The sequence below is a fragment of the Pteronotus mesoamericanus genome, unplaced genomic scaffold (genome assembly GCF_021234165.1).
Source record: "Pteronotus mesoamericanus isolate MK-2021 breed Mesoamerican mustached bat unplaced genomic scaffold, CSHL_Meso_final contig_702, whole genome shotgun sequence".
Taxonomy (NCBI): Eukaryota; Metazoa; Chordata; class Mammalia; order Chiroptera; family Mormoopidae; genus Pteronotus; species Pteronotus mesoamericanus.
Genome location: NW_026555239.1, coordinates 4,826,270 through 4,849,585, shown reverse-complemented (window position 1 = coordinate 4,849,585; position 23,316 = coordinate 4,826,270). Strand labels below are relative to the sequence as shown.

General features: G+C 54.8%; 1 protein-coding gene across 4 annotated transcripts; it reads right to left on the bottom strand.

Moving 5' to 3' along the window:
- Positions 1–2,067: 2,067 nt before the first annotated feature.
- On the bottom strand, positions 2,068–18,291 carry NUP50 (nucleoporin 50). 4 transcript variants are annotated; one of them, XM_054582494.1, is made up of 8 exons: positions 17,879–18,291; positions 14,927–15,005; positions 13,106–13,189; positions 11,921–12,107; positions 10,279–10,932; positions 7,769–7,850; positions 6,200–6,318; positions 2,068–5,278 (listed from the first exon to the last, which is right to left on the bottom strand). In XM_054582494.1, exons 2-8 carry the CDS (start codon positions 14,993–14,995, stop codon positions 5,076–5,078), a joined length of 1,398 nt encoding a protein of 465 aa, XP_054438469.1. In that variant the 5' UTR covers positions 14,996–15,005; positions 17,879–18,291; the 3' UTR covers positions 2,068–5,075. The 4 variants fall into 4 exon arrangements, with proteins under 4 accessions (XP_054438469.1, XP_054438468.1, XP_054438471.1 ...); XM_054582493.1 differs by lacking the exon at positions 17,879–18,291 and adding an exon at positions 17,745–17,811; XM_054582496.1 differs by lacking the exon at positions 17,879–18,291 and adding an exon at positions 16,566–16,624.
- Positions 18,292–23,316: the final 5,025 nt, after the last annotated feature.

Here is a 23,316-nt window from a genome sequence, read left to right as displayed (position 1 = left end):
GACACCCGTCGGGCTGGAGCCTCTTGGAAACCGATTGCATCAGAGGTGGCTGTCGGAGCCGGCAGCCCCAGGGCGAGCCGTGCGCGGTGGCGGCGGCGGTGACGGGCAGTCAGTGGCTCCACACACCCTTGCCGCCAGGTCAAACCCCTTTCTCGTTAAATAATCAGGAGGTTCTTCTAGAGCATTTGCTTTTCGGGGGGGTGGGGGCACATGCTCTCCCCGAGGAGCCCCCTACAAGAACCTCGCTCCTGTTCACGGCTTCGTCTTGCCCTGCTTTAGTTCCTCCGTTCTGACCTAGGTGAACTCCTAGGAAGCGCTGCCAGGCCCTCGCTCAGGACCCGGTGTGGGAGTTTCACGCCCGGAGGAAGGGAAAAGAGACAAACCCCTGCAACAGCACGGCCGGTGTCGATGTCTATACCTGTTGGATGTAAACATGCTGTGCTGTGCTCAGATGACCGAGGAGCTGGGTAAGTTACAGGAGGAAGGGGAAATGTTTGTTTGGGGGATGGTAGCAGATGTCTTCTCTGTTGCCCAGAGCCTCGTGTTGAACTCCCTCCTGCCTTGGCCTCCACGGAGCCAGCAGGTCTAACAAGCTATGTCTTCCCTGTGTGTGGATCAAGGGTCTTTCACCTTGGAATGACTTTAATAAAAGTTAGATCGCTCAGTTTGAAATAACCATGGTTGTTAGTGAACTTTCATGATTACATTTTAAATAAACAATTTTGTTCGAAACATCTTAGGCGATTCCAGAAAACAAGGAAGCTGTGCCCCTTCCTGGGCGCGTGCACCTCCAGGCGCACCCTGGCATCGGCGTGTGGCCGCCGCTCCGCGAACGGCGGGGCGGACCCATGGCTGTGGGCGCACCGGGGTGGGGCTGTCTCAGCTGTAACGGAGAATCGCTGCCTCCCTCCCGGGGCGCGACCACGTGCCCAGGACACGTGTGTACGAGGGTGACCTAGTCCTGCAAGTCTGATGGTCACTGTGCCTCTCCCTCTCCCCCCGCCCCCTGAAATGTGCCAAAAGGGGCTGTAACGGGTTGTTCTTGAACAGAAGTGATAGGGGGCGCAGATGTGGCCCTGTGATTCTCAAATTTGAGCCTGTGTCAGAACCACTGGTTCAGACGCAGAGAATTTTCTAGAATTAGATGGTGGTAGCGGTGGCATCACTCTGTGAATAGACTAAAAGTGACTGCATTGGACACTGAGCGTGAACCTCACGGTAGGCGAGTTGTAGCTCAGTACACACACGCCGGCCGCCATGCGGCTCTGCCCCAGTGGCTCTGCGGTCTGGGGTCGGGCCAGTCGGCCCAAGTCCCTTGGGGCTGCCCTGCTCCCGGGAGGCGCCACTCAGCCGAGCACCTGCAGCAGCCCCTCCGCCAGGTGGCGCCGGCCCAGGCAGAACACCAGGCCCGGGGGGGTGGGCGGGGCGGGGGGGCGGCCAGTCCTCGCAGCACCTCCTGGGTAGGGCCGGTCTCTCCCAAACCAGCGAAGTGCGGAGCGATTCGAGAAACTAAAGAAATGGGAGCCTGGCGCCAGATGCCATCGTTCATTAGTGTCTTAATAGCGATCGTCTGTCGCTGAAGATTTTAAAGCCACGTAAGCTCTAAATATATTTTTCGCTATCATTTTGATCCTCTTAAAGTGTCCTGAAGAGGGCTCAGATTTTTGACCGAGAGGGACGTGGACATTGGTCCCGAGTCGGTTCACTCGCCTGGAGGCAGCGGGCTGCCTGTGCGTCTTTCTTGGGAAAGCCCCGCGTGGGGCCCGCTGTGAGGACAGAGCCAGGCGGTATGAAGCGCCCGCCACAGGCTTCCAACCACAGCCGTGAAGGACCTGTTGCTATTCCAGTTCTACCGTGTCAACACGTGACTCCGGGACGCGGCTGCTTCCCTTCTCGATCTCGCTGGGCGTGGTCTCCGCCGGCAGCGGGCACCCCCGCCCGCCCCCACGCCCAGCCCCGCGCCCCGCCCCCCGGCAGAGCTGGCTTCCGGCCACCCCCTCCGGGCTGCTGGACTTGCGTGACCGCCAGGGGCGTCGCAGAAGAACCTGACAGTGTCAAACACTGGGCTTTTGTTTCCTTGCCATTTATTCACATTTCATGGATCGTTACACTTCCTCAATGGGCTCATTCAAAAAGTAATACAAACTGAGATTACATTGTCTGGCAGTTCAAGTATTTAAAAAACAATTTCCTCTGTAAAATAGAAAGCAAACAATTTATCCATTTGATTGCTAGGAAGTGTTCCATTTCCGTTAAAATTGTGTCCGCAAAAGTTCTTCCCACGATGGCCGCGACCTTCCAAGCGGCCGCGGGCTCGCAGTCCAGGATTGGAAGACCAGTTCCCAGCCCCTCACTGTCACCTGCTGGTGCTACAGGACAACCAGCTTCTACTTAGAAGTGTCACTTACAAATGAGAATGGTTACTGGCATTTGGGGCGGGGGGGGGGAGCTGCTTAGTTTGCGAAGCCTTCGCATGCACTGTGCTTGCGTTTGGACTGTTCTGGAATCGTGGACAAATGCTCCAGAACCACTCTTGTCCTCTGAAACAAAACCACACAGGCCGTCCCCGCGAGCCCCTGAGCCCGCAGGAAGGCGGCATTTCAGGTAGCTGTTTTTGGCATGCAGCATTATCAAAAATATGATTTAGAAATGACATGGTAAAACAATCGTCCTATGAAAGAAAATCAGTCCCTAAACAGTCAGCCTTGTCCTTCCGCAACAAATGCAATGTAAACGTCTTAAAAACCTGGACACGCGTTTTCAGCCTGGAACTCCGACAGTGAGGACGGCACCGTCCGTTTTTTGCCCGCCGGGAATGCTCAGAAGGGTGAGGCGGACGCGCCGCTCTGAGGAAAGGCCACTGAGATGCTGGGCGTTCATCAAGATGCAGCGATGCCTGATTCAGAACAAAAGACACACACACCTCACTTTAGGCCACGTACGCGGTACACTTTATAGGTTTTTCAACCAAAAATGAGAATTTTGGCCCACGTTTAATCTGTTTAAAGACTTAATACTTTGTTAAAAACAATCAACACACTGGGGAAGGAAACATGAGCCCTCCAGGGCAAAGGCCCCCTCCCCGGGGGGCCGACCGGGTTAGGGGTTCACAGTGAAACCCACGCACCCTTGGGCTCCTCCGTACTAGCGCGCGCTTCAAGTGGAGACCAGCCGATCCCTAAAGCGTGAGCATCTTAGGAAAGCTGTCACATTTTGAGTTATGGTAGACACACCACATTTTCCCTGTAGTTTTCACTTTAACAGTGAGTCTTAGCAGCGAGAAGTGGCTGGGAATGTCGGGAAGGAAAGCCACATACGTCCACTAACTTAAAACAACGCTGGGGACCCCATGACCAGGGAGTAAAAAGGCGCCCCACGCACGCCCCTTCCGTCCAACACCGGTCCCGGCAAAGGCCCAGGGCGTCAGCTCCACAGGGGCCTGGGGGCGCCGGCCGAAGTCAGACTCCGTCCCCCAGTTCCAACAGCTGGGTGACCCAGGAGCACGGGCAGAGGCAGGATGACTGTAACAGCATCGACCACTTACTATAAATCCTCTGTACAAAACAGGACATGGGTTGTAACCTCAGCTCCGAAGCGCCCATGCCCACATCCCCGACACCTGTCCTCGGACCCGCACTCCCAGGACGAGCTGGGTCTCACCGCCTCCCGCAGAGGCAGGTACACCTTGCTCCGCGCGACTTGTCCGAAGTCACGCGCTCTGGCCCTGACACCCCCGCTGCAGTTAGAAAATGGCGTCGTCCAAGAATCTTGCGACAAACGTATTTGATCCTGTTTCCCTGCCCAATTTACATCTAAAAACTACTTTTAAAGCAACTACACTATCTACAGTCATCTTGACTCTTCTGAGTCAGGAGATGTGCGCTGAGGAGCAGAACACACAAGCAGGAGCCCGCAGGCACGGGCCCTGAGCCTTATTAAACAAGGTCGCCCGGTGCCAGCATCGAAGGAGTTGCAAAAACGGACCTTTCAGCACTGACACACCTACTCGTGTGCCCAGTCTCGCAAACGCTAGGATCAGGGACCTGACAGCGTGGAGGAGACACGGTGTTCTTGTGCTCACCAGGGCCCCTTCCAGGGGACATCCTGAATGACGGGAGTCTCAGGCCAGGCGCCGAGCGGCCCGGCGTGGCAGTGGAAGGCAGCGGCCGCTCACCCTGCTCTCCTCCCAGGCGCACCGCGTGCCTTCTGGTTGAGCCGCACAGCCTGCGATCAAGGCGCCTGAGCCCTACGTGGAGAGCAGCGGCGAGCGCTACAGGGCTCTCCCCGGCCACGTGACTAAGCGGACCCGCTCCATTCTGTCCTGCACTTTAACTTGGACTTCACGTTGTTTCATAAGGTTTACCGTCCATGGTTTAGAAACCATAAGCTACCAAATTTGTGCTTTTAAACTTCATTCCCGGCCATGCCCCTCTGCCCCTTCCGTGACCAGGGGATACACAAGCAACAGCACCTCGTAACAAAACTACAAAACCAAAGGAGAGGCTACTTGTTTCCTTTTGAAATGAAGCAGCAGGTCCCGAATCATGGGCAGCAGCCTCCGCGGTGGGCGCCCGCAGCTGCTGCTCGGCCCCACGCGGAAGGGGACGTCCGGTCCCCACGATGCAGCTTGAAAGGAACACATAAAGGCAGGAAAGCCGGCGGTCCCAGCGCGGCGGCGTGGCTCGCTCGGGAAGAGCGCTGTCCTCAGGCGTCCGCCGGGCTCCACGGGCCGCTCCGCCGTCCGGGCCTCGCCCACGCCCACGGCTCGGAAAAGCCTTTGGAAATCCAATCGATACCCTGATTCAGTCCGTTAAGAAATCACTTGTGGTTGGTTTAATAAATGAATGTTAAAAATCTTTCCCAAAATTTCTTTCAAATGTATTTTATACATTAGACAGTTCTCAAGAAGGCAGAATACAGTTTCTTGACACTAAACATTAAAATGTTTTATTGGCCATATCGATCTTCCTCACAAAAGTGTTCAGTTATCTAACGTTCTGAGAATGTCAGCGGAAAAAGAAAGGCCGCCTGGGCTGCGGGGCGGGGCAGAGCCGCCGCCGGCCGCGGCCGGGCGCTCAGGCGCCCTTCTTCTCCGCCAGGACTCTGTGCAACTCGTCCGCGTCCTCGCTGGTTTTGACCCGAATCAGCATGGTCACCGGGCTGCTGGCGTTCTTCTCGTCCACAGGGGGGTTGGGGACACAGACAATCAGCACGTTGTTTTTCCCCATTCGGGTGCATGGCATATTGGGAGGAATCAGGACGTTCAGCAGTATGTTGCCTACAGAGATACAACCAACACCACATGAACCGTAGCGCCACAAAAGCAGGTATTGGGGCCAACATGAAACATGAAGCAGCTCACCCTTCCTGGGTCAAAAACCGGGAGCCACAGGAGCGTCACGGACACGGGCACGGCTCCGACGGAGGCCGGCACGGGGGCCCGAGAGGCCCTGGCAGGACCGGGGCCCGGCCTGGCTGCGGGGAGCCGCCTCGGCCACCCTCCCTCCTGCCCAGGCCGCCGCCAACCGCGGCAGGGCCGCCCCGAAGCCTGTCGGCCCCTGCCCCGAAGGACGAGCACGCAGCCTACCGCGTGGCCGTCACTGCGACAGGCGGACAGGAGAGCGGTCAGGGCAAACCCGCGTCCCGGAGGCACGCGGGCTCCCCGTGATGGCACCGCCAACGAGCCGGGCTCACAGGAAAGACAGAGCCTCCCGGAAGCCCCGCTCTGAGCCCGCACAGGCGCGGCCTGTCACCTCCTCTGAGACCTGCCCCCGCCGAGACCCCCCCTCCTGCCCGTGGATTGTTTTAAGGGCAAAGCTGGGGGGTGGGCTGAGGGATGTGTTAATGATTATTTGCTATAAAAAAGAATTCCTTTAAATGACTAATTCCCCTCATGTTTATTAAACCATCCAATTTACCTACAGCTTCTTGGCAATGTTTCTAACACAGAGGAACATGAAAGCCACTTTGGTTCTTTCCTGGCTGCTGCATTTGACAGCACGGCTCTTACACAGTTGCCGCCGCACTCGTGTGAGCCCAGACACACACAGGCGGAGCGCGGCCTGAGCGGTCCCTTCCCCTCCCGGGCCCGCGCCAGCGCTCGGAGTCCCGGGGACCGCGCCGGGCCAGCCGCGCGGCGGCACCCAGCAGACCACACGCCCAGGGCCACTCTGCGCCGCCCCGAGGAGAAGGCACCCACCTAGGTTGGTGTCTGCCCGCACCAACAGCTGTGTCTTCTGGTTCGCTGTTGGTTTTAAGTGCAGAGTGCCTACACCCTTCTCCTTAAATTCATTGTCTTTCTTGTAAAACAGTTTACACCTACAGAGAAAAACAACAGGTACAGTCAGACGGACAACGGCAAACCAAGCCCCAGTTTTCTAACTCCCGCTAGCGGGCGCGCGTGGAAGATCTGCTACGTGGGAGTGGGGAGGCTCCCGGATCGGGTCTGGGCCCCAACCAGGACAAGGACATGCGGTCACCCTGTCTAGAACCCCACCTCTCTTTTTCAAATTTTTAGACAGTGGGCCCCACGGACCATTTTAAGTTGCCCTTTCTGAAACTACCTTTCTCACGTCAAAATCATGGCCAAACACTCTGTCCCGCCGGCCCGCCCCTCTCCCTGTCCCTCGTTCCTGAGTTCTCCCCAGGACCCCCGCAGCTTTTGATCTCCCTAATTAATGAGAACGCAATCAAACCTCTCCCAGCCTCCACGTCCCGTAGATGGTTAATAAACAAATCAAAACCGCTGTCTGCCCCTTGGACTGACTCTGATTAGGGAAAAAATACCAAGTCAGGGCCCCTCCTCTATGTCATCCGTGTCATTAAATCTTAGAAACAGGCAAAGGAACTGCTGGCTGCTTCCCGAAGGTCTCAGAAGGAGCGGCCGCCCAGAAACGCCCCGGGACACGCTGGCCTGTGCGACCGGACTGCTGGCTGTCAGCCTGAAACTTCCCAGTTAGAAAAACGGATCCAGGGAAGCTTCTAAAAAGGCAAAATCGGTTCTCAGCAAGTGTCTGTTAAAAATACAAATCTCACTTCGCTGACAGACACGGTGATTCGGAACTCCCCTCCGCTTCCTTCTAAAAGCAGCGGCTCTCATTGGAAAATGGGCACAGGCCCCACGCGCAGGGCCGGCAGGGGGCCTGACGCGGGCGGTGAACACCGGGCAACCCAGAGGTGACAACTCGTACAGCTGCACCCCGACGCCTGCGCTGACTTTATCAGTCCAGGTCACCCCAGTGAGTTGAAAAGCAAAACCGCCCCCACCCCTGCGGGGAAGACAGCGCTCACACACCCCTCACGCGGCGGGGGTGGGCGGGAGGCGGGGGGCGGGCAGAGCTACGAGGAAGCCCTCGGGGCGGCTGGAGACGCCCCCGGGCCAGAGCAGAAGCGGACCCTGCAGTCGGTGACAGGGGCTTTCCTCATGGGGGACCGAGGGGGGGAGAAAGCCAAGGGAGAAGAGTGGTAGATGGGGGGGCGGCGGGGAGGGCAGAACCGCCCCCCGCCCTCGTCTAAGCCCTACTAATGCGGAAAGGGCTGCATAGCAGAAGAGAGCCGGCCCTGCCCAGCAGGGAAGTTCTGGGCTCTGTTTGTTTTTACATAAACAAGCCAAGGAGTCGCCCTCGTCACAGTGCACAGAGCAGGCTCCCCGCCCCCACGGGCTGCTCTGTCAAGCCTGCGGGACAAGGTCGCCCTGTACTCTCGGGCCAGAAGCCTCCGAGCACGTGGAAGAGCAGTCGCCGAGTGGATCCCTCTGACTAGTACTTACTTTTTGGAGTAAAAAGCATCTTCTTCTTTGACCTCCGTAACCACTACTTTGGGCGGCTCATCATTTTCTTCTTCATCTCCACCTTTTATAAAAACAACACTAACTCAGCAGGATCCTCACCAAGAGTAGGGAAAGCGAAAAAGAGGTTTGTTATCTACCCCCCTTTCCAACCTTTAGTGTCCAAGCACGCTGATACTCATTTTGGGGGGGGGGGGGGGGTTGGGTTGGGTGGAGGGGGGTATGTACCCACTGGGGTTTATTCTGTGAAAAACGAGAACAATTTTTAATGGGAACATACTTTTCTAAAACAAACTAGTTAGTCTGTTTGACAAACAGACTAACAAAATCTCCTTGCTCATAATTCAGTGCATATGCAAACTTTTTAAGAAAAAAACCAGTCACCATGAAGAGTGACCTGCTCGGCCTCGCGGACCCCATCTCGTCCCAGCCGGCTCTGCCCCCGTGGCCTCGGGCTAAGAGCGCTGGCCGGTTCACTGAGGCTTGAGTTTTACAAAACAGCCCCTACCAGGAGGTGACCTCTCCCGGCGGGGAGGGGAGGGTGTGTTACTGCTCATCAAAGACCTGCAGGACCAGACAGGCAGGAAGCGGGGTCCACAGCGTAAGCACCTCCCCAGGACGCTGCAGTGCCCGGAGGCCTGGTGGCTCGCCGCGGGCCCCGCCCACGTCCCCTCCGCCTGACATAAAAGAAGCCTGAGCGCTGCGCTTCCTTAAGGCGGATTTGAGGACGGGCCGCCCACCTTCTCGGCTGGCGCCTCCCGATCAGCAAACCTCTCCTTACTCTCAGCTCTGACGTCTGAAGCTTCGGGCACACGGGCCAGTAACAAACACTCACGTACACTCCTGTTACCACTGGAAAATTCCAGTCTCAGGCTTCCAGCACCTTCACGCCCCAATGTCCCTGTGACTGCACCTGCATCTCACCAAGGGACAGTCACCAGCGATCAGACAGGGAGCAGAAACAAGGTGATTTACAGGGCGCGCTCTCAGAGAAATCACTCCCAGGCCAAGTGCACGCAGCTGAAGACTGCGCTGAACCGCAGGCCTCTCCAGCTCTGGGTCCCTCGCCCCCCACCCCGAGCCAGAACAGCGCCTCCTGCTCCTTCCACGCCAGCACCCCACGCGCGGGGGGTCCAAGACACTGCACTCGATGCAGATACCTACCCTCTTAAAGAGAAGGGCAGCCCCACGAAACTCCCTAAACTAAACAGCAACCCTTAGGGGAGTAATTCTGGTGCTCAAGCAAGTCACAGACTGCAGGCTGAAGCAGGCGCTCTGCGAAGCGGGCGTGGTTTCCCGGCTGGGACGCCCGCGGGGTTCTCCGGGGCCGCGCCGGATGCTGCGCTTTCGCCAAGCTCTCCCGGTCTTCCTGGCGCAGTCAGCGAGGCACACACAGGACGAGCACTGAGCGCTTCACTGAGGGGCTTCCCGCAGGGATGAGGCTCAACTCAAACTCCACGTCCCTTGACAAGCAGCAGCTCCATGTCCCCGTGGCCGGCCCAGGCCCAGGCCACGCTCCACTCGCTCTATGCAGGGTGGAGGGGACATAAAAGCGGAGACCTTCACCGCAGGCCCCGCCCCGGGGCCCTGCCAAAGGACTCCCTGGAGGCAGGGCAGGATGGGACAGTGACGGAAATCCAGCTCCAGAGAAATACCTAATACCCAGCGACCAACGGGCAGCTGCGGTTTTCCTTCTCACGGGTCAACATGCGACGGCCACCTGAGGGGGGGGTCCATCGAGCTGCTTGCAAGGACCTGCATGAGTGCTATTGGCTCATGCCGCCCACGGGGGGAAGAGGGCCAGGGACGAAACCCTGCCTTCGCAGAGCTCAGGACCGCGAGGAGTGGAGGGGCTGGGACTAAGACCCAGGCCTGCCGCCTCGCTGCGGACACCGACACTGCACCCGGCAGGAACCTCTGGAAAGGGGGCCGCAACCCACTCTCGGGAAGACGGCCGATGTCCCCCAGGGCTACAAAAAGTCTACCTTCCACAATTTAAAGGGACTGCTTTGTTATAGGCCTTCATAGGCGAATCTCCTAAATACAAGCAATGCAACGGATATTCACAATCGACTTTCAACGAAACGTAATTTTTCGAAATGTCAACTCACTTCTTTTTTATATGCAAAGCCACGTGTTCCATACTTTTTTAGAGTCATTGGGCCAGGTATTTCATGTTCTTAATTTTTACTTTTATACCCTTAACCCTCACAATGACCCTGCAAAACAGCCCCCTCCCCCGCCGCCCCGCGGACACGGAGGCTGAGACTCAGGGGCGCCCAGCCGACCACCAAGGCCGCGGGCCCCAGGTCCGGGCAGGCACACCCAAGAACGCGTGATGAATGCAGGAGTAACAGCTACGGCACATCGATCTCTCTCCCTCTCACGTCAATAAATAAAAAGTAAACAGTAAAACAAAAAGAGGCCCGCCCGGCCGGCCTGGCCCCCACCCAGCCCGGACTAGAGGCCCCGCCTCCGCCCGCACAGCTCACCTTTGCAGTCGGCACCTCCGCCGTCCGCGGGCCGCTCAGGCGTCTGGATGGAAAACGGCGAAGCAGCCGGTTTATTCTGGGCACTGTCTTTGCCAAACAAACTGGAGTTTCCAGAAGGAAGTGAAAACCCGGCCAGGGGGCCAGAGTTTAACAAGCGAAAAACAGACCCATCGACTTTCTTGCCGAAATTAAACGAGGCGCTTGTCGCTCCGGGGGACGGGTCAGCCTTGTTTTCAGGCACAGCCTCGGCCCTCCTTTCGGGGGCGCCCTCCTCCCTTCTGTCCCCAGGGAACACAAACGGGGGCTCTTGCTGAGACTTGGCTGAAGCGAAGAGGGCGGGAGGCTGCGTGTCGAGTGGCATCTTGCCGGGTCCCCGGGCAGGGGCGGGGCCGCCATCGCCGCCGAGCTGCTGCTCGATGCCCGCCAGGTACTTCTCGTAGTCCCGGAAGACCGGCGTCAGGTCGCACAGCGGGTTGGCGTTCACGTGCTTCACGATCCAGTCCCGCACGCAGCAGTTGAGGGCCGCCAGCTGCCGGTGGTAGGCGCTCCCGCGGGGGCCGGGGCCCGGCGGGGGCTGCGGGCTGTCCCCGTTGGTTTTGGGATTTGAAATCTTACTATCGACCAAGGAGGCGGGGCCATTCGCAGCGACAGACCCTACAGGAAATTTGAGGTTTAAGGTTTATATAGAAGTTGACTTCCCTGCCAAGTCATCTAGATTTTTATATCACTCTTCTGATTTTCTGCTTTTATTGAATCCCATTTTGGTGGCAGTTCAAGAAGTGTGTGCACATCTCATAATTAGGATCTGGTTATCACAGAAATCAAATCAAACTTTATACAAGAACAGTATCTCTTATATGCTTATGTTAGTAATTTTAGAATAATTTTTTCCTTCAAAAAGATGCCCCTTTCACTCAGAACTGTCAGAATGTTAGTATAAAACTCAGCCCTCAAGGCTGCAGGGCAGAACGTATGTTAATACAGCTAAAATCTTAACAGAAAGTGCTTACTTTAATCACACCAGCCATTCTGACTCATTAAAATGAATCCGTGCACACATTTAGAATAACAAGCTGAGTACAGTCCAAACAGTCAGGACCATTTCCAAGAACCCTAGGTTTTCGCCCGTGACCCCATTCTCTGTTGCTAATCCCAAAAGTTCTTGACTACGTCTCTCAAAACAAGAGCAGGCCGTCAGCACATCCTGGCATGATGAATCTCGGAGAGGGGAGCCCCAAGTTTCTGGACGGCGCGAGCCAGGCCGGAAGTCCCTGGCGCACACGTCCCCGAATGAGGGCCTGCCAAGGGCTTCCTCTCCTCCTGCGACCCTCAAGCCAGCTCTAAGGGTCGTTCTCATTCCCGGCTGCAGACGTGGAGGACCGAGGTTAGGGACCTGTACTGCGGTCACAGAGCCGATGGGCCGCGGAGCCGAGGACAGAACCTAGGTCCATGCTGGCTCAGAAGCCTGCGCTCTACCACACACGAACAGCCACCGTGTCCCTAACTGCCTTCCTTTTCCCTATTAGTTTTTGCTCACAGAGCCCCAGGGCCCATGGTAAGTACAAGAAAAACATTTATGTAAAGTTAGCGTTCATGGATCACCTTTGCATAGGGGCCAGTGCGGGCAGGGGAGCCGACTCACCGAAGGCCACCTTGGTCTCGGGGGCGGCCCGGGCACTGGAGAAGGGAGAGGCGCTGGTCACGCTGTTCCCATTGGACAGTCCTTCCAAAGGCTTCGATCCAGCACAGGCACCAAACCCAGAAAACCCTCCTCCTCCAGAGGGTGCGACCAGACCCTTGAAGCCTTTAAAGGCGCCCCCGCTATCAGACTGAAACACAAAGAAAGGGCGCACATCAACTCCCTGTTCCACGACCAAGGAGCACGCGGGGGCCACTGCCTTCCCCGCCCAGCAGCGCGCAGCCCCTCTTGCCACCAGCGTGGAAGGCGCCCCGCCGGCCAAGCCAGGCACGTGCAAGAGCGCACATGACCTCGCAGCCACAGCCGCGGGGCCCGGAGCCGCCTCCTGAACGTGCCCCTTCTCAGCCCCCCGCGGCTTCACTCTCGTGTGGGGCCCCAAATGCCCCGCCTCTAAGAGCTCCCGAAGCGGCACTCGCCCCTCCCCACCGCCTGTCCTGAGAGCCCCCCAGCGCTCCCAGTGACCCTCTAGACGGCCCGCAGCACCAGCCCTCAAAGTGCATCTCCAAACCGAGAGCAGCCATTTCCTGAGTAAGGTGTCCCTTCCCCCATTAAACATCACTTGACTTTAACACCTACATCCAACTAAACACCAGTCTTAAGAATGAGATCTCAAGGAAAGAACTTGGAATTTTTTTTTTTTTTTTACTTAAAAATCTGAACAGAGCCACGGCAGAAGGCACGGCTGTGCAGGCGTACCCCCTCCCCCCACACAACAGACGTCCGGGCCAGGAGGACCGCGCTCGCGGCTGGAGCGCACCCGAGGGCTGACGGCAGCACTGGGCAGGCGTTGGATGTGGGCCGACTGCTGAATCCTGACCACGTGACCTGAAGCCGTGGGTCCCACGCATGGGAACTCCGGGAACTCCCCTCTTCCCCTCTCCGTCCTACCCGCCGCGCGTCTCGGGCCTCGGGGGCTGCGGCCCTCCTCTCCCCGCGCACTGCCCCTCGGCTGGAACTCGCCCACCCCGTCTCCTGTCCGCAGCTGGGTGAGCTCCCAGGAAGGCTCGGCGCCCGTTCGCCTTTTTCTCTGGGGCCTACACCAAGGACTTTCATACGCGGAGCGAGCGCTTTAACGAGCATTTACTGGTCTGACTGCCCCTCAGGTAGGAAGCTGTGGGAAATACTCACTTCACATCCCGCAGTTCTACGCTTTGCTTTCTTTATGGCTCTGTTCTTCAAGACTTCCTCACTGGCCACCGAGAACGTCCCCACCTGCGGGAGCGCGCAGATCCAACGGCAGGAAGGCAAGGCCAAAAAGGAGAGAAAACGCTCAGCCCAAGTGCTAGACCAGGCAGACCTACCTAATATCTGCCAGTTTTAAAGTGCTGTTTATAGTCGTAACACAAATTATAGAGAGGACACACCAAAATAAAGCTCGTGTCCGTCTCCTGCCTCTTCCAGCGCTGGCGAGGGGAACCAGAAGCGCTCGAGGACCTGCGGGCCCCAGACCTGAACCGCAGAGAAGACTGCGCGCGCGAGTCTGACAAGACTAAGCCCATCAGAACTCCAGTGCACACTGCTCAGCACAGTCCTCCAAGACTTCGCACACACTCACAGGATCACTACAAGTTAGGGTGCTCTGAAACCCAGGTGCCAATCTCACATCTTCCCACTACTGCCTTCACACAAAAAATCTGCATTTATGAAACATACACATAACTTTTAAAAGAGCTCTGCCCACGTGCCCATCACCTGAGAGACCCCAAAGGCCCAGGGACCCTGAGTGGCCGCTGGAAGAGTTCCAGAGGGGGCTCCGTGTGCCCCGCCCCCAACGAGGTGCGCACTGGGGCCTGTGGCTCCAGCTTATCCCTCCCAGTCCCTTTACCCTGTATGACTGGCACAAAACATTTTCCGTAAGAAGTCCTATAGTTATTTCAGAAAAGGTTTAACTTAGAGATCTCTGCATCCCTAGAAGGGAGCGTTTAGTTATATGTGTCCAAGTTAAATGTAATGTCCTTCCATATCTATTCATGAAATCTATCCAAACGGGAGTTCCTTTCATTCCTGAGATATTTTAATGTCAAAGCGAATCTTTATATGGTAGCCTGAGGCTTAGCAGGCCCAGACTGGGGCTGTGCCTAAGACCCGGAAGAGACTCAGGCACCAAAGTCTGGGTTAAGAAGCACCACGTCAGTTAGACATGTTAAAGGCCCTGTTAAAATATTAGCAGCCTGTGATTTTTGACTTCCCTCACCGTATTAGTACATGCATTTTTAAGGGAAAAAATATTAGCTGCTAGGAAATAAGACTCAGAAAGAAGAGAGCCGCCTATGAATAAGCTCAGAAACACTTGTACAGATTCTTTAATTTTAATTTTTTTTTACTTGACTCTACTCTGTTAACTTGAAAGGCTGACTTGGTTACGGATTTCCTCCATGAACCGGCCTGGGAGTACCAGCCTGCTGTGTTCTACTCTTTGTAAGACAAAAATCGGAAGATTTCCTCAGGGAAGACCATCCTTATTTTGATGGAAATGAAACTAGGCCAATTTAAAGTCTATTCCTATGAACGCCACTGTCGGGGAGAGGGTCTCTCATCTACAAGGACATGAAGTAAAGCTGGTGCCTAGAAGATCAGAGCAGTGAGGTGACCTGGCTCTTCTGGGGTCTGAACGGCGACTGGGGGTCCACCGCTGCTCCAGTTCACACGGAGATGGCTGACTCCGCCCCAGTCCTGACAAAACCAGGGGTCGGCCTGCTGCAGGCAGGTGCAACTCAGGGGGCAGGCGCCCCACGAAGGAGCAGACCCTAGAGGGACCAGGCGCCGGGGGCAAGGCACATCCGTGTAACCAACAATCGCCGCCACTAAGCACGGCCCTACGACACCATTCGGCTTTCCTGGACAGGCCAGTCTGGAAAAGGCTTTTCCACGTTACCACTGACTTCCTGAGGAACCGGAGTTTAAACCTAGAAACAGGAGGAAACCATTCTTAGGGAAACTGCTTTTTACCTCTTCTGCTTCATCTTCCTGATCCCAGTTCCTGTCTGTCAATTCCTTCTCGGCAATTCTTTTGGCCATTTTTGTGAACCTAAAAGTAAAAAGGTTACAAGTAAAAAGTTTGCCTTTCTAGACCCAGAAATTACTTACAAAGGATTTTTGAAATTCATTCTAGCATGAAATGAGATAAAAACTATCCTCGGTACTGCCGGGGCTGCCTTACCGAGGCCTTTACCCAGGCCCGCCCAGCCTGGCCCGCCCCCCAGCAGCTCCACGCAGGCCTATCTGAGAAAAATTAACCTGCAACCGCAAAGTGGGGTTTTAAAAACCTGACATCTTAAGAAGTGCTCAACTAACTTATTTTATGCGAATTCTAATCTTGGTACAGACAAAACATTCTAAATGTTTTGTAACCTTCTCTCCAAGGATGTCCAGCGAAGGGGCCCCTTCTTAGGCTGGACGTTTACTAAGGCGCCCCGGCCGCTCGGCGCCAGCCCCCTTCTTTAGGCTACAGGTGGCTGGTGCGAACACATTTCCCACAATCAAGCCTCTGATTACCCCGAACAGTACACTGCTGACATGGGACATCACTGAAAAGCTCAAAATGTAAGTAATAGAAACGTGTTGGCATTCTGAGAATTTGTAACTGTTTCAAAAACGAGCCTCGAGCTCAGTCACCACCACACCGCGGGGCAGGGTAGGCGGCAGGACCTGGCAGCGTGGCCTCCGCAGCACAGAGGGTGCGAGCGTCTGCCCCTTAACACTCCGTCTGTTTTCTGATCCTACCCCGTACCCTTTGCTGGCAAACGCGAAAACAAAAACCATCAGTGGCGAGGGCCACGGTGAGCGGGCAACTCACCAGCCAAGAGGACCGAGAGCCCCCGCTGCCTCTGCCGCCCGCCTCGCCCCGGAATTCCTCTGTCAGCGGAGCCCGCCCTTGCCCTCCGCGCCACAGGCCCAGGGCAAGTTCCTGGAGCTTCACGGTCATCACAACACAAACTGTCACACCTCCTACTCTTCAGTTCCTAGAAAACAAACCTCAAACGCTGACGCTCCCAAGTCTTCCAAAACCTGACGCCCGGTAATCACACACGGGGCTTCCAGCTTTGAGGAACAGCCCAATAATCTTTGGATCGTTTTCTAAAGTCTCCCCGCAGACTTTTGGCCAGTTTTCGTCCTCATTTTTGAAATCCGAATAGAAACAAGCCATGTGCTCCTGTACACAACCCCCCCTGAACGAGCACTGCCCAGAGCCCAGGCCTCCGCACGCTCTTCCGGCCGTTTTGCTGCTCAGTAACGAACACGTCCGCCAGGGGGCAGAAGAGGGGAGAAGATGAAATAGTCATTGTTGCTATTAACTATTAATTGTTAATAACTTGTTATTAAATGGAAAAAGGAGGTGGAGCTCAAAGTAGAAAAACTGTAATAAAGTAGAAGTTTAACCTTTAAGTCATGTGCACGATGGAAGAGAGAGAACCATCAGAGCAAACCCCTCTGAAGGCGGGGGCCCAGCTCGAGCTGCAGCCACCATCCCGCCAGCGCCCGACCAGAGGGCAGGGACCTGCGGCGCGGGCTGGCCCGACCGCAGCCACCCCAACCGCAGCCACCCGGACCTGCCCAGCCTGGGACAGGCGTCCCAGCTGCTGCTGACCCAGCGATCGGGACGCCACAGAGTTGAAAAAGCACAAAGGGGAGATGCTGGCAGCCTGGTGTTCCCACTTTCTTGCAGGAGTCCGTGGGCAAGGTGTTTAATTTTTGTGCCTCAGTTTCTTCATCTGTAGAACAGGGGGGTACGAAAATTAAATGAGGTAAACAAAAAAACTTAGTTTAGACTAGTGCCTTTCTACTCTAAACTAACGGCTTAATAAATATTATTAAAGAAACAAAGACAAAGGATATAAAATACTATTTTTTCCTCCCAACCTTAAAAATTCTACTGCGGAAGAGGGGACTCTACCTGAATTACGAGCCAAGCTTAAATACATTTTATTTCAAAGCATGGCACTTCAGACAGTAAATTCTCTTTTTATGCAAGGTGAGGAAAAAACATCCCCGTTAAGTACTTAGAATGAGGCCTGGAACCCCAGAGAGTCTTTTGCACTGGCTGTTACTCTCAGAAATTAAAACAACGTTTGGGCCTGTGGTTAAAAGGCATCAAGTTATGTAATGATTTCTAGGAAGCACTGTGATAGGAAACTGAAACTTGGAATGGAGGGAAGGTGCGTGGTCTCTACCACCGGCTCCTGCCCAGCCCCAGCGTGCTGACCGCCCGAGGCGGTGGACTTTAGTCCACACCCGCGTACCCGACTTAGAAAACACTTTTGGCCATACTTGAAAGTGTGGTGCTGGGGACCGAGGGGTGAGGGGTGGGGAGGAGAGCAAGGGTTGGACCCCGGAGACCCACACGCCAGGGGAAAACGAAACTGCTTCTTTCTTAAAGGAACAGAGTAATGGCCCGGCACTGCAGTAAGAAAGTGAAGCCCGGACAGGGGGGGCGAGAAGAGACAGGTGAACGGCCAAGGGGGAAGAAGTACCGAGAGGAACCGCTAGGAAGTAAAGCAGAAAACCTCGCCAGGACAGCCCCGGCCCGCTCTGGCCTCTGGCCTCCGCCGGGGCCCAGCACCCCGGCGAGCCTTAGTCAGGTCGGACACCGCAGCCCCAACATGCCGGCCCGGATCCCGACTTCACAAACAACCCCCGACTGCGTGGCTGCTGTCATCCCGCCCCACCCTCCCGAGCTTCCCCCACCGCTCCGCGCCCCATCCCCAGGCCTGGGCCCTGTACGCTGATCTGGCTCCCCAGGACCCCCGTCCAGGCCGGGGTCCCGTACGCCGATCTGGCTCCGACTCCCCAGGGCTCCATGTCCAGACCCGGGTCCCACACGCCGATCCGGCTCTGCTCCCCTGGTCCCGGCCCCCGGCCGGCCGTCGCGGCACCGGGCTCCGGGGCCCGCCCGCCTCTCACCTCCCGGGCGGCTGCCGCAGCACTCGCTGCGTTGTGGGCGCGGCGAAGCTCGAGTGCGCGGCGGCGCTCGGATGTGCAGCGGCTGCTCGTCGCCGGGTGAGAGCACCTGGCCGCTTCCGGTGCGCGGAGATTCTCGAAGGACTCGGTGATCAGCAAACCCCGAGTCTCAAACACCATGTCCCCTGAGGGCCTCGTCTCTCAGCGTTCCGCAGGGAGTGGGACAGTCGTCCGCTCAGCCGGAAACTGCTGCGAGAACGGCGCAGAACACGGTCCAGGCCGCCATTTTGTAACTCGAATCTACCCCGCAAAACCAATTCGAAAAAAAAGGGAGGAAAGAAACGCCCGCGTCCAGCTACCACGCAAGCGCGCCGGAGCCCCGGTCAGCGTCCCCTCCAGCAGGGGGCAGCGGGGCCTCACGCGGCGCAGGCGCACAGCTGCTTGGAAACCGTCGCCGAGAGGAGCGTCCCTCTTTCACGCATGCGCGCGCCGGCCTTTGCCGGGGAGCCGGCGCCCGCAGTTTATGCACGTTGGTCACGTGTCGCCCGGTGTTCCTGGTGCGGGGCTGTCGCGCTTGTTATACGCGAGGCGCTCAGGGGAACCACGGTCAGGCACGGAGCCCGAGGTGTGCGGTGTTCCGTGTGGGGTGCGGCAGGGCTCAGAGGAAACGGGCCGTGGTCCGGGAAATGAGAGCGACTTTGGGGGAGCGTCACGTGGGGAGCTCGGCGCCGCCACCGCGACCCAGGGAGCTGCCCCTGTTGTCCTGCCACGTGGTCGCCCGCGGTGTACCTGGCTGCGGAGCCAAGAGGGCGCCCTTGATGGAGGAGGAGCGGACCCCTTTGATGAGCAGCTTGTATTTGTTTCCCGTGGCGGGTGAATTGAGGCAGAAAACCTTGCTGGAAGCTGCGCAACTTGTTGGACTCGACGGAGGCAAAGCCTGCAAAGCGTGTTTCTAAACATCTGAACTGTGGCACCGGCACACCCGTCCAGCGTCCGGATTCGTGTGCTTGTGTTTTTGCTTTATTTTAGTGAAGCGTTTCAAGCGACAGGTTAAGCTGTACGAGGCAGATCGGCGTTGCCCAGTCCTTCTTGATCCATGATGAAAGGGTCTTAACCATAAGATACTACGGGACTTAGACCCGTAATTAACTAGTTTAGAAAACTTGCTTCAGAAAAGGAACATTCTTAGAGCAGTGGTTCTTGGCATTTGGCCAAGAGGTGTTTGTGGATACACTTGAAAATGCAAAGAAAAATTTTGCATGTAGGCATGTGGAAAACCAGTTTGCATACAATTTCAGGGTGTATTTGAACCCTCCCTGAAATCCTACCCAGGGACCCCCGTGTTAAGGACGCCTTATTTAGACACTGAGTTGAACGTATAAAGGTTAAAAAAAACGTGGCCCCTGCTCTGGGCATATAAGAAAAAGTCAGATTTATTCCCTGCCATGACATTTACTTTCCCTAAGACCAGAAATCCAGAACATAGATGTTGCCAGATGTTTGTTCTTTTTCTGAGATAGAAGTGAAAAGTAACACCCAGCCAGGGAACTGTATCAAATGTTTATCTTTCAGTACGTTCATGAGCTGGATGGAATAATGTGAACTGTGTGCATAACTAGTCAAAAGAATATTGATGAATGATGTATTGCAAAAAGAGTTCCTTATAGCATGCACTTCGGTGTCTTTTTTGTTGTTTAAATTTTTTATTGACTTCAGAGAAGGGAAGGGAGAAAAGCCGATTTGTTGTTCCACTTAGGCACTCACTGATTCTTGTGCGTGCCCTGCCGGAGGATGAAACGTGCAGCCTTGTTGTATCGGGGTGGCGCCCCAACAAACAGCTACGCGGCCAAGGCCAGTGTTTCTGTTTTTATCAACGGAAGCAGCACTTACAATACAGACCCTTGAGGGTGACACGTAGCTTGTGAAAGCCATGCAGCTGGTTAATGGTGGAGCTGGGGCCAGAGCCCAGGCCCCGTGTCCAGCCCATCGCCGCATTCCGCCTGCCCTTTCAGCACTGAATGCCTGGTGCGGGGGACTCCGCTGGTGTCTGGTAGCAAGCCACAGGTGTCCTTTGGTCTCGTCTCCCTGTTCTGGGTCAGCTTCCTCATGCTCCATGGTGACTGCTCTAAATCCTTACTGCTTACACCTTTCTAGCCTCCTTTCCCCCAGCCCCCAGCCTCAGCTCTTGCTTCACCGTCCTTAGAACGTAATAGGCACTCAGATAGTTACCCAGTGGACAAACCCTTCTTTTTCTGAGTTCATTTCTGATGAATAGCTTCTGAATCTGTATATTTGGATCTGTGTCTGAAGCTTATTCACCTTAAACTGTTATCTGGTGCCTTACAAGTTGAGTGTAACTTTTGCCTTGAACATCAAAGCATAATCATCAGCCAACTTGCTGTTAAAATTGTAGGTAAAAAAAAGGGGCCGCACACTGAGCCCGACAGGCTCAGGGGAGGTCAGCACGGCGGCCCCAGAAACTCAGACAGGAAGTGACCTCACAGGACGTCGGAACGTAAAGTTCCTTGCTACAAACAAGTCGTGGTGAGAAGTCACATCCTAGGCCCGTAGCTTCCCTGACAAAGGTCAGTCTTTACCTGAAGGGAGCCTGTCCGTTGTCTCCTTGCACCTAAATACCACGCCCTTGGAAAGTGAAAGTAGCCTCCTTTTCCAGACCCCTCGGTGCCGTGCAACCCCCCGCCCCCCCAGCGCAGGAGACCACCGAGCCCCTCGCTGCTGTCTTGTTGCCCACGTGCCCTCTCCATGGGCTGTAATGTTAAATATTAACTATCCCGTACCCACCAATAAAGAAGTATGTGTCTCTTTGTTTTACTCTTTATTCAGCCTCAGAGATTTCTCTGCGTTGCTTTCTCCCAGCTCCCTTATCTACCATCTGGATTTCACGTAACCCTCTTATGTTTCCTCCTCTGATTCTAATGTGTAAAATAAGATGTAAAACCGCCATTCTGCAGAGGATTTTCTCAGTCCATTGAGATTTTGCTTCCTGGCAATTATCAGTTTGGCTCAAACTAAAAAATTCTCTATGGGTTTGGGTGTTTCTTAGGTCGACAATACATAGGATGTTCCAACATAAGAGACACAGCTCAGGAGTGATACCTTCTTTGTTGTTGTTGTTAAAGAAAGATTTTATTTATTTTTAGAGAGGGGAAGGGAGGGAGAGAGGGAGATAAACATAAATATGTGGTTGCCTCTCCAGCTCCCCCGACAGGGGACCTAGCCTGCAACACCAGCAAGTGCCCTGACTGGGAATTGAACCGGCAAGCCTTTGATTCGCAGGCCGGTGCTCAATCCACTGAGCCACACCAGCCAGGGCTGGAGTGAGAGACTTCCTTATATTCACATTTCTTCTGTTGAAATGTGACTTGTTAAAGTCGCAACTTTTATTCTTGCAGTAAGAGTATTTATCTCTTAAGGCTAAGGAAAATAGCACATTTACTTCTCAATTATATATAGTAACGTAAGTTAATTGTTGCCTTTCTGATGCAAATAAAAAAAGACATGCATATAATAGTACATTAGCTGACTTGCACAGTACGTGGTGGATTTCAGCGCTTACCAAAATGACAGCTTTAGACTGCTTGTGCCTCAGGAGGACAGCGGCGGCCTGCGTGGGGACAGACCCCTCCCGCCGTTGAATTTGGCTGCTTCCATTTAGTGGGGCTCTTTGTTCCTCATTTTATGAAATAGTCCCCTAAAGGAGTTAGCCATTTTTTTCTGCAATCTGCCTCTAAAAATCCCTTTCAATTTGTCAACCCCTGAGGATCCTCAGGGTCGCCTGGATGGTTATTTTCACCTTTACGTTCACAAATATCCACACATGTTGGCTTACCTACGTTACCTAATTCAAAACGAGTTCATGGCGCTGTAATCTTAGGTTCCCTTCTGCTGCTAGAGTTCCGTGACATTGTGCCAGCTTGCCACTGTGATCGAGCCACAAATGTCTCAAATCATTCACGCCTCGTTTACGTTGTAAAGAAAGTGGCAAGATAATATTTCTTGAATTCCAGCTGCACGCTCTGGCCTTTGTTTTAGGCAGCCTTCAATCTTGACATCGCAATCATTCTGTTGGACCTGCCGGGAAACACCCTGTAGCCACAGGAAGCCTGCAGGACCACACCATGCTCCTGACTGAAGGAATAATGGTGGAGGCGTCAGTCGCCAGCTCAGCTGGGGGGCTGCGGGCCCGGAGTGGGCCTGCGGGTGTTCCCAGCTCATGGAAGTCGGCGCCTCTCTTGTGTCTGGAGTGACCTCTTTGAATCAGAAATGAAGTTTTCTCTTTATTTGGGGTCATCTGTTGACCGATACCTGTGCTCTGCCCTAGAGTGTCTTTCACCTAAAGAAAAGGGAAGAGAACAGGTAGATGGGCAGACAGTGTGCAGCGCTGAAAAGAGCGTTGCGTGTCGCTGCTTTTCCCGTTCTTCCGGGCTCCGTGAATTTGGCTTTGGATACAATGGAATCTCTGTTCTCAAATGGAATTCGTTCCGAAAGGCTGTTTGAGTAACAATTTGTTTAAAAACCAAATCGTATAGGTGACCGATCATACAGGTATCCACATGAAAGGGCAGTTGGGTCAAGAACCAAAGTTCTGTTCAACAACTGAGACATTTGTTCCATGAACAACTTGGTCGAGAACCAAACTGTTCGAGATGGGAGCCGTTCAAGAACCGACGCTCTGCTGTACTGATAGGATGACCTTCGCAGTCAAGAGAAGATAAATACAAAGCAGCAGAATGAAGAAGAAACTCAAGAGTTTGGAAAATTCCCATTTCCCCAGACCTGTCTGAGAACCCAAGTCTGGCGGATGGGGAGAGGGCCGGGTGCTCCCCGCGAGTCTTGCGTCCCCCGGTGGGAGGCCCTCCTTCTCTAGCGCTCGGGGAGGAAGAGGTTATCCACACCAGGAGAGGGAAGGAAAATGAGTGAGACAAGACAGGTGGTTAAGAACCTGAGCTTTTGAGTTTGATTCCTGACCATGCCACTTAGCAGCTGGATGGCGTGGGACAAGCTGCTGACCCTTTTAACTCAGTTTCTCAATCTATAACTCTTCCTGGGGTTGTGAGGCTTAAATAAGAACATTCATGTAAAGTGCGCAGTAAAGGTTCAGGAAAGGGACCATTAGTATTAAGCCAATGGCTCTGTTTTTAAGTTCCTTGGAGCTCTGTCCCCCAACACCATGAAAGGTTTTTAAGTATTTCTTTTTCTAGTGGGCTTCTTTTGTTAAAAGATGTTGTTTTAAAAGCTTTATTTATGAAACAATAATCCAGTTTCCCTTTACTAGTCAAAAATGCCGCTGACGCCCTGAGGGTCGCGTCAGCTTCTCATAATTCCAGCTCGAAGCAAAGAACTGCGCCGCCGCCGCTGGAGCAGCTGTACCACGAGTCAGGTTTGTGATTCCCAGTAGGCTTTTTGAAGTGTTGCCCAGG

Bases quoted from the DNA above. Each gene is read 5' to 3' on its own strand.
- NUP50 (XM_054582493.1), bottom strand. From the start codon at position 17,776: ATGGAGCCCTGGGGAGTCGGAGCCAGATCGGC. The intron at 12,108-13,105 runs GTGAGTATTTCC...TTTGTGTTTCAG, and splicing joins GTAGAACTGCGGGATGTGAA to TCTGATAGCGGGGGCGCCTT. The intron at 6,319-7,768 runs GTAAGTACTAGT...TTTTCTCTGTAG, and splicing joins GATGCTTTTTACTCCAAAAA to GTGTAAACTGTTTTACAAGA.